The sequence below is a fragment of the Megalopta genalis genome, chromosome 6, assembly GCF_051020955.1.
Source record: "Megalopta genalis isolate 19385.01 chromosome 6, iyMegGena1_principal, whole genome shotgun sequence".
In the NCBI taxonomy this organism is placed as follows: domain Eukaryota; kingdom Metazoa; phylum Arthropoda; class Insecta; order Hymenoptera; family Halictidae; genus Megalopta; species Megalopta genalis.
In genome coordinates this window covers 8,064,798-8,075,030 of record NC_135018.1, presented here as the reverse complement: position 1 = coordinate 8,075,030, position 10,233 = coordinate 8,064,798, and the positions used below count along the sequence as shown (strand labels likewise).

The following is a 10,233-nucleotide window of genomic DNA, read 5'->3' as shown; positions in this document are numbered from 1 at the left end:
AAGTAACATGTAAATAATCTTAAATCTGTTTAACTTTTTAATTGCTCTGAATTGCATCTATCACTTCTTATTGTAAAATATTATTGCTCGTAGAATGAATCAGAAATCTAATAATTCAATTTCCCTATATTTAATCAAAATCTATATTACATTCTATTTTCTCTGTAATTGATGTATCTTTTATTTAAATCAAGTGTACGACGATTAAGTAAAAACGCACTTACCTTGATCGGAGGTTGTGTCAAGATTATTTTTGAACGGTGGAGGATCGAGGGAAAAAAGGGATTATAGGACAGCAGGGACACGTAGTAATGATAATTCATTGGGAACACGAACTCAGAATATATTTAAACGCCTGAGTATGTGTGTATATAGATATATATGTATATATGTATATATTTATAATCGCGTCCATCATAAAAGTACAATAATAGCTTTATATCAAATCACGAGGAGAAATTCAATATTCACACGGTAGGCGCGGACAGTAGCTATTTAAAGTTACCGATTTACCGAGGACTGCTTTCGTGTGTTCATCGCGTTAGAATACATTTCATCTTTCCACTGTATACTCATCTTCCTTTATCTCCCCCCTCTCTCTCTCTCACTCTCTCTCTCTCTCTCCCTCTCTTTCTCTGCCTCTCTCTCTCTCTCTCTGTTTCTCGCTTCCGCAATCTCTCTGATTCTCGTGCGATACGAACAAGGTTTCATTTATTTTTTTTCTTCGTTTTCTAAACCCTATTATAGATTCATGTTTATTTTCTTAAATCTTCGCTTCTCTAAACAAACGAATACGAATGAAGCAGGAGCAACGCGAAAAACACGTAGTTCACTAAATAAAACAAAACGCATAGACAATGCAGCAATAACAACAACACAGTTATAAAAATGCACATTCACTGTCGACTGGCTGAAAATAACGGAATGACTGGATACACGGTATGTCGGATCATCGACAAAATCAATTCTCTCTCCCTTTTCTCTCTCTCTCTCTCTCTCTCTCTCTCATACACGCTCTCTCTCTCTCTCTCTCTCTCTCTCTCTCTCTTTCTCGTTCTCTATCTTTCTTTCGAGTCTTCAAGGGTTGTCGAGTTAGTTCGTTGCGCTGGAACGAAGCTGTACAAACATTTCTCTCTCCCTTTCTCCCTCTTTCTGTCCTTTCCTTTTCAAGTGTGAGAAAAATGTTCCCAGTTTAGTCTACACCGTCAACTGTCCCGTTTGCCTTTAAGCTTTTCGGTTCAGCTACTTCCGCCTTCCTATTTCCGCCCCTCTATCAGCGTAATTTCTCAATCGCCGCTTTATGGCGGCCCCTAATGAATACTTTAATATACGACTGGTCCATGTATCTATAGACGATCTTAAAGTGTCCGTCCTTTGTTAGTTAACCCCTTACAAGTCGGTAGTCATTATTCATTAGAACCGACTTTCCCTCTTAAATTCAATAATTTATTATTCTCCTAGGTCAACTTACCGTCCATAGCTCAATATTTATTCAAGTTCGAACAAAATGTGTATAACGCGAAGAAAGGGGTTGAAACATATATAGTACGATTAGAGATTGAACGAAAATTCTAGCGATTGAACGGTACAAGAATTGAATAATGCTAATAATAAATGCATAACTTCGATCACAGCTGTGATTTTGTTTTCTAACAAAACCTTTTAAAACAATTCCGGGCCCTGCAAAGGGTTAAAATCATAATTATATTCAATTATATGTCATAATTGTATTCATCTAATATCGAGAATCGGGAGAAATAATTGTTGTAAATTTAAGCTCTACAAATTTTTCCACGGATCACATCCGGTTCACCCCCTTTTTAAATGGTTGCTAGATCTTCAGGAACGAACAACGTGCATGGTCAGCAGACGTATCAAAGATGAGTTTGAAATTGATTTGTTAGCGTCGAATGGGTGTGATTTAGGCGAGGCGATCTCATGATAGAGGGCACCGAAAATGGGCGGACAGAAGCGCGGCCATGAGGGCGTTGTAAATCAGGCACTTTATAATGTCCGTTACCCTTCTCGCTCGTAACTGGTACACGCTCGGTTCGCATAGTGATTTCGGCATAGCGTCGACGCACAGTTCGTTACATGTAAATGCGCACTCGAAAGAATCAACGATGCGCGCCTGACCGGTTTTAAAAAAATCTTGTACCTAGAGACATCTTTCGTTCATTCACACGAACGTACACGCAGAGACCCGCACACTGTCAACGGAGTGAATAATCGCCACACTTTCATCCCCCCTCGTACAGTGCGCCAAAAAAACTGTCTTTACTATCACGTTTCTCCAATGAATTTTATATCTCGTGTGTTACTTTTGTTCCTACCCTCTGTCTCTTTTCGTCACCACTTTCATTCGTCTCGGACAAATATTCCTCCCCCCTTCTTCGAATTATTCTGTAGACGTTTTGTTCGTTTCTATTTCTTTTTTTTTGTTGGGTTTTTGTTCTTCTGACTCGGACCGTTTCGGACCGGAAGCGCCGACCGATCTTTCTCGCTTCTTCTAGTTGGTTCAACGCCTATTTCTCTTTCTTCATGTTCTTCTCCTTCTGCTTCGCCTTCTGATGGTTCTTCTGCTTCTCTTGCGAAAACTTTCGGTGAACGCTCACGGTTTCTAATGCCACACGCAAATAACGCATCGATCGGTCCGGTGATCGAGGACTGGTCGACCTTCATCAAACTCTTCGACGAGAGGTCCTGTCATTAGTTGGCTTGATTAATGGGTCTAGGTCATCAGCTCCGTCGTGTCGTCCGCGTCAACGTCGTCCGGAGGCTCCACCCTCATAGCCAGCTGCGTGTAACCCTTGTTCGCTTCTCTTCTGTTCGACATTGCCTGAGAACATCGCGGACAGGGATCAATTCGACCGACTCGACATCGGGAACGTTACTGTTCCAATCGGTCACCGAAACACTTTCAACGAAGCGTCTCAAATTACAATCAGCTTCAATAAGAAAATAATAGATTCGACAAAAACTCGAATATAGAACTCGTCGGATAGAAAAATAATTCTTCTGCAACAGGATCATTTGTCCGTTCACAATAACGACGGGGCAGATTTGATTTACACTTTTTGCTACTTTTGTTATAATCAGACTGCGGATCTTTATGCAAAATAAAAATTATCTAAGTTAATCGTAAGAAGAAGGAATCGGATAAAAAATCTGAAATCTTTTAACAATTGTAACAAGTTGCAAATAATGTAACAATACTCTTAAATTCTTCTAATGTGTTCTTAATTTTGTACTTGACCAATTCATTTTTTTAATTAAGAAATTAAGAAATTGATTTACTCATTTCCAATAAAGGAGTCTTTATAATTTTAATCATTCTAAAGTAAATTTATATTCCGATTATGTTATTTGTTTGTAATATTCGCGTAGACGAATCGCGTTAGACGAATTTATTGTTTATCCGATATCATTCAGACATTAATAATTCGGAAAACAGTTCCGTATATTCATTGAATTTTGTATGTGCAGCACTTTCCCCTGGAACTCTTTAATACCGTGACAGGACTGTTCCATTTTGAATTCAGAACGGCGACAATGGGTTTTGTCAAGCTACCAAACCTTCTGACGTTATTGCGAATGTCGTCCGAGATCGCATACATTATCGTACCGGTATTCAAATTTGGAAGAAATGTTCATAGTAACGTTTCAGACACAAACCTGAAGTGCGATGAATATGGTGGCGAACAAAGCGACCGACACTAGACAAACGGCCACGGCTATCACGGTGATGGGCAGCGTGGTGGTGTCGCTCCTGTTGTTCATGGTTCCCTCGTAATTAGCGTACACCTCCGAAATGGACGAGTCGGCGGAGGCGAACTCCGTGCCGGGTACTCTTCTTTTGCCAGCCGGAGAGCTGTTCCTGCAGCCACCTAGGTAACAATCGCAGAAACAAAGATTAACGAACAGTTGAAACAAACGCGAAATCACTTGGCCAATCGACGCACAGTGGAGCCAAAAGCTCCCAAAAGCGGTAACAAATATCTTCTGACCGATGCGGTATTATACAGGATGTCCCAAAAATGTCTCGCAATCCGAAGGTGGCGAGTTCCTCGGGTCATTTGAAGCAACTTTTTCCTTTACAAAAATTTTCTCCGAGGCACCATTAACGAGTTATTAACGAAAAACAGTGACCAATGAGAGGCGAAATCAGCTGCCGCGAGGTGGCCGAGCCAACGGCGCCAGCGGTCGAGCGGTCGAATCCCAGCTCAGCTGGCGTGAGTCGGCCGAGCCAGCGGCGCCAGCGGTCGAGCGGTCGAATCTCAGCTCAGCTGGCGTGAGTCGGCCGAGCCAACGGCGCCAGCGGTCGAGGCGGTCGAATCCCAGCTCAGCTGGCGTGAGGCGACCGAGCCAATGAGCGGAACTGGGCTTCGTGCGCTGGTTGGTTGGGCCGCCTCGCGTCAGCCGTACTCGATTCTTATTGGCCACTGTTTTTCGTTAGTAACTCGTAAATAAAGCCGCGGATTGCATTTTCGCTGAGGAAAAAGTTACTTCGAATGATCTCAGGAACCCCTCATTTCCCGGAAGTAATATAATTTTGGGACACCCTGTAGAAATATTCTATACAAATGATTTTTTGCCGATTTTGGGCGCCTTTAGCCCGAGTGTGCGATGATCCAATGTTCTTGAAAATAAATGATTGCAAGCGATTATTGACATTACCGGTGTCTGGGTCGCAGAGGCAGCACTCTTCAGCCTGCGGTCCCTTCTCGTTGCCAGTGCAGCATGGCACGCACTGATTGTTCAATTTGTCTAGATGTAATGGCGGCGAACAGGCCGCGCAACTGAATTTCCCGGGCCCTGTGCATCTTCGACAGTCCACGTGGCAGTTCTTGCAGAGCTGCGTTAGGGGATCGTAGTACTGCGCACCGAGACACTCCATGCACAGGCCCCCCTCTAGCATCGAGTGCGGGGGACAGGAAGTGCATTCGAGAGGTCCTTCACCTGTAACATGATCGAATTTCAGCAAGCTGTTTCATTGTTCACCGGATGGCTGTTTTATCGCACGGATTAAATCGTTAGACCTTTGCAGGTGCGGCAATAGTGGTGACACTTCTGACAGCCGAAGTTGGACTTGAAGAATCCTTCGGGGCACTCTGGGTGGCATTCCCCGGCTGCCAGCTGCCAGCCGCGGGGACATGTCACGCACTGGTCACGCCTGGGCCCGGAACACGTGTTACAGGATAGATAACATTTGGCACATTGACCTCTATCGCTATAATACCTGCATGTACAAAGCAGTTTGTTAGTGGCCGGGACTATTAGTGTGGGTCTTGAATAATTGTATCCCCGGGACGATGCACCGAGAATTGTCTTTCGATTTTTCATCTTCTAAGATCCTGGAGCCTAGCAAGGTTTTGCGAACCGGACACATTGAACATTGGGACCATAAGTTACAAAATTGATCTATGTAGTTTATCGGGCACTCGATCAAATGGACACACTCTCTGCTTAAAAACGAGCTGAAGATCACGATGCCGTGATCATTCTTTACCGAGATACAGCGAGATGGAGACAAAATGGTATTGGTACCATCTTGAAGCGTATCTTCGAAGGGACCTGATGCAACGAAATGTTAATCAAATTGAAGATACGAATAACATATTTTAAAAAGGGAAGATCGAATTTTGTAGTGCATTTCTGTTGGACGTTCTGAGATGATTCCTTTCCTTGCAAGAGATAGATGAATTCAAAAGGACCAGTTTTGCTTCAACAGCGTATATGCTCCGTTGAGAAGATCGTACAAGGAGGAACCAACGTTACCATTGCGTACGAAGGTAGTTCCTTTCTACTAGTCTAAACGTTCCTTAGCCGAAAGGATTTGTGCGGCCCATATAATATTACAAATTTGAAAAGAATTTTTAAGAATGTGGTCTTTAAATCGTTGCAACCAGACTGCGGGATTTTATGCAAGATAAAAATATTCTTCATTAATCGCAAGAAGGAAAAACTACATGGATATTTATCTCTTTTTTAAATAATTTCGATAAGTTGACGGTAATACAATGATACGTTTAAATTGTTTAAATGTTTTTGCTATTTTGCGTTCGATCTACACATTTTCGTCATAAATGCATAAAATCCGCAGTCTACTTGTAACTTTTGCTGAAGACGGACGAAATTAAGATTTCAAAAGGGTACACGAATGCAGCGATTTCGCGCTTTCGAACAATTTGTTACCGACGTCGATGCGATCACTTTCGATCGAACTTTGATCATCTGAACTTGATTCAAACTTCGGTTTCGTTTCCGATTGCTTGCGATTAGATTTCGCAACTTCGAACGACTAAAATTCTAATTGGTCCCGAGGTTCCTGCATCGGTCGATCCCATCACCGTCAAGGGGGCTATGAAAACATAATTGTTTGGAGGACTCACCCCTGAGCACAGGACGACCTGCACTCGCCGCTCTGCAGCTGCAGCCCGTCCTGGCAAGCGGTACAGTTTAATCGCGACACGCATGTCTTGCAAGTGTGTAAACATGGCACGCAAACCGGTCTCGAGGGCTGCGCCATGGAATAATATCCTTCGTCGCACTGGTACACGCAACGCCTTCCCTGCAGCAGCAACGAGCCCTGACAGGAGATGCAGTTGTCTTTGGTAGATCCGGCGCAGGTCTTGCACGATGTATGGCACGGCTTGCAGTGTCCATTGTCGAAGAACTCGGACGTGTCGCAGCGATCGCGTTGCTCCGGCGCGCACAGGCCCTCCTGGTTCAGGCTCCATCCATCGATGCAACTTGTGCAGGACGCTGTTGCACAAATGGCGCATCCCGGGGCGCACGGTACGCACTCGCGTCGCTTCTTGTCCGCGCTGAATCCTGACGGACACGAGGCTCGACAGGTTCCTGCAAATTAGACCACATCCTCTCACTGTTCCACGAACATTTCACGAGTACCAGGATTCGAGGGGACTGCGAGCATCTTTCAGTGGCTTTTGCAATTTTTGAAAATTGACCAAATTTTCAGGGAAGGATATTAATACCTTTCTAAAAATTTACTTTTATGAATTTTGTTATACAGAGTGTCCTATAATTATGGGAACACCCGGAAAGGGGTGATTCCTGAGGTCATTTGATATAACTATTTCTTTAGCGAAAATGCAATCCGCGGGTTTGTTTACGAGTTATTAACGAAAAACAGTCACCAATGAGAGTTGTCTAGCGCTAGACGGCCGAGCCAATCAGTGGAACGGGACTTCGACCGCTCGTTGGCTCGGTGACTTGCGCCAATCGAGCTCGCCTCTCATTGGCCAGTGTTTTTCGTTACTTCAAATGACCTCAGGAATCACCCCTTTCCAGGCGTTAACATAATTATGGGACATATTTGAAGGAAACCTCCTCGAAATCCTAAATTTCTTCGTTATATATTTGTTATCAAAATCTTATTGTTTTAAAAATATTAAAGATAAATGATGATAAGTAAGATGAATGATGAGAGATCTTGTTGTTCTAGACTTGAATTGTAATGGGTGTACAAGGACACTTGGGACATTACTATGCATTTATATGCCATTGACTCCTTTTTAGACATATCATCAAATAGTGTACGAAATTATAGTGCTTCAAGCAAGAATATTTAAAATAGTAATAAATAGTTAGAAGCACTGTTACATTTCTTTTTTCAATTTTTGTGCTCCAATTCAATATAAATAATTACGCGAAACGTAATGTATCGATATTTCTCGGAAGAATGAATTATTCTTTATTATTCTTGGAATAAAATTATTAGATCTCTTGCTGATCCACCAACGTATCGTTATTGTGAATGTTCAAGCACATTGTGTGCCAATTGTAATGTATTTCATAACACAATTTTACTAATAAATTTCATTGCCAAATTAGAACACACATTTCTCTGAAGAATTAAAATTCCTTCTTGGATAAATAAACAGATCATTTCCCAATAGAGTTCCCGACTAAATTTCATTGGCAAATTAAAAGCACATAAATTTTAAATATCAAACACATAAAAGTCCATTAAAAAGGATCTAACTACAGAATTCAATCCTTGTTTTCAAGGTAAACGGCATGATTGCAGAGGAGTCCGATAAGGACCGTCATAGATCCGAAAGACACAATGTAGCTTCCCATTGTCAATGAAAGCAAACTAAATGCCATTACAGGATTCTCGTGTTCTGTTCAATTTCGGCGCAACCAATCCGGCAACAAAAATCGTGTTACCAGTCGGTCGGCGATCAACAGGAAGAGACTTTTCGTGGGAAACAGATTACTCAGGCTATCAGCAGTAGGAGCTGCCACGGTCTATACTTCTATAGGATTACTGTCTGCAACGGGTACTTACCGTTCAGAGAAAACAATCCGGCTCGGCAGGAGATGCATTGGTGGCCGGCGGTGCCGTTGCAGGTTTCACAGGATGTGTGGCAGGGCGCGCAGTTGTAATCCTGCGTCTCGTAGGTGTACAGGGGACAGGCCGCGTAACACTTATTTTCGAACATTACCAGGTGATGCTCGCAACTGGTGCACTTGTCCGGCCTGTCCTGGCAGCTAGCGCAGTTCGCCTCGCAGGGCACGCAGGTGCTGTTCTCCGTGTCTGAAAACGCCAGCATACGTTGTTAAACTCCTGGAGACTTCCATCATTCCGCTAACAATGCTGGCGAAGTCCATTATCGCATTTATTTCATGGAACACTTTATATCGAAGAAGATAATTCGATTTTTGAGTTTGAGAATTTTTTGTGATTCGATGGAAAAAGCTAAGCGGATATTTCTAGCGACAAATGATTTCTTGGACTCTGGCGAACACAATGATATATACTTTCGTTGAATTATGCGTGTGTAATCTAGTAGTTTGAATAATTTTTAAAGTGGACCAAGCAACGACTCGAGGATCCGTGCAATAAGGATTAATGCATATTCTATTTTTCCAATTTGGCGGACAATTTTCGTCGCGGCTTTTCTCAGTCGTTTCTTCATGAAAAAAGTCTGCCGCTTCTCATAGTCTAACTAGATTTTTCCTCAGCTCCTCAGGTTGCGAGATAAATTGAGAAATACCAGTAATTGTAGGGCACTCCGCCGACTTCAAACATTATTTAAACGCGTTACAGCGCGGCGCAACGTTACGAGAATATATTTTACTCGGGAGAGTCTGTAGAATTTTTTCTCGCGAGAAATATTCCTGTATCATTTGCAGCGGCGACGTAAAATATGGCCGAACTTGCGAAATATCTAGTTTTCTCGGGAAATAAATTTTTGAGAATCGAGAACGACGAAGGAGACTGTGAAAAATCTACAAAGCCGCGTAAGAAGCTTCCATTATATCCGAGTCCCTCAGCTTACTCTCGTAATATCCTTCGGGACACTGTTGCAGACAAACGGCCAGGTCGGTGACACGGAGATGAGCAGGTGCGCAGGAGAGGCAAGAGTCCTGTCCAGCTCCGGCGCAGATCTCGCAGGATTCGTGACACGGCCAGCAGACTCCACCTTGATTGGGAAAGCTTCTCGGCGGGCATCGGCTCACGCAGGTGCTGAAATTTCAATCTTTTCAGACAACAATTCCCAGCAGAATCGGCACCTGCCGCTTGACCAGGTTGAGAATTCAAAGATTCGATCACGAACGTATTCTTGCAGACTTACTATTTATTCACAGAAACGTCAATAGTCGTGTCAACTGGCCTGATAGCTCGGAAAAACTTGATTTTTATGCACCGTCTCGCTCACTTAAGCATACCTCTATTTTTCTTTCCGAACTTCACCTAAATACAGTAAATTCTCCCTAATTGACGCTCAGATTGTACACAAAAATGGACAATTTAGGAAGACGAGATACGATTATTAGAGTCTTGCGGCTCGTTTTTACAGTTATCGTCTAATAGTTAATGCGAATAGCTATGGACTCGTTCTGAATTATTTTCACAGCGTGTACTGTTCATCATTTTAGAACCTAATAATTTTTTTTAATTTTTTATTCTCGTTGTTTTATTAATTCTTTCTTGTATTTTTATTTTGAGAACGGTGGAACTTGTGTGTCTGATAATCTTTCATCTATTACATTTCCTGTACTATGCATATATTTATTATATCACATATTTATTATATATGTATATACTACACTATTTTTTACTTTTTCTTCTTACCTTTTGCATTATACCATTATATCCATTTATTTTTATTTCTATTTTTATTATACTCGTGCGACGGCTATATAAAATCTCTTTCTTGTAACAAAAGATTTTTCACCCGTATACATGGATAAAAAAAA

General features: G+C 42.2%; 1 protein-coding gene across 2 annotated transcripts in view; it reads right to left on the bottom strand.

Annotated features, from left to right (window-relative positions):
- Positions 1 to 322: 322 nt before the first annotated feature.
- Positions 323 to 10,233, bottom strand: part of LOC117222360 (furin-like protease 2) — a 31,299-nt gene continuing 21,388 nt past the window's right edge. For both annotated transcript variants that reach the window (XM_076523251.1, XM_033474009.2), the window contains 7 exons: positions 9,312 to 9,499; positions 8,318 to 8,566; positions 6,393 to 6,861; positions 5,040 to 5,239; positions 4,678 to 4,959; positions 3,676 to 3,887; positions 323 to 2,839 (listed from right to left, as the gene is read on the bottom strand). In XM_076523251.1, coding sequence (XP_076379366.1) covers positions 2,732 to 2,839; positions 3,676 to 3,887; positions 4,678 to 4,959; positions 5,040 to 5,239; positions 6,393 to 6,861; positions 8,318 to 8,566; positions 9,312 to 9,499 — 1,708 coding nt within the window. In that variant the 3' untranslated portion in view covers positions 323 to 2,731. The remainder of the gene's footprint in view (positions 2,840 to 3,675; positions 3,888 to 4,677; positions 4,960 to 5,039; positions 5,240 to 6,392; positions 6,862 to 8,317; positions 8,567 to 9,311; positions 9,500 to 10,233) is intronic.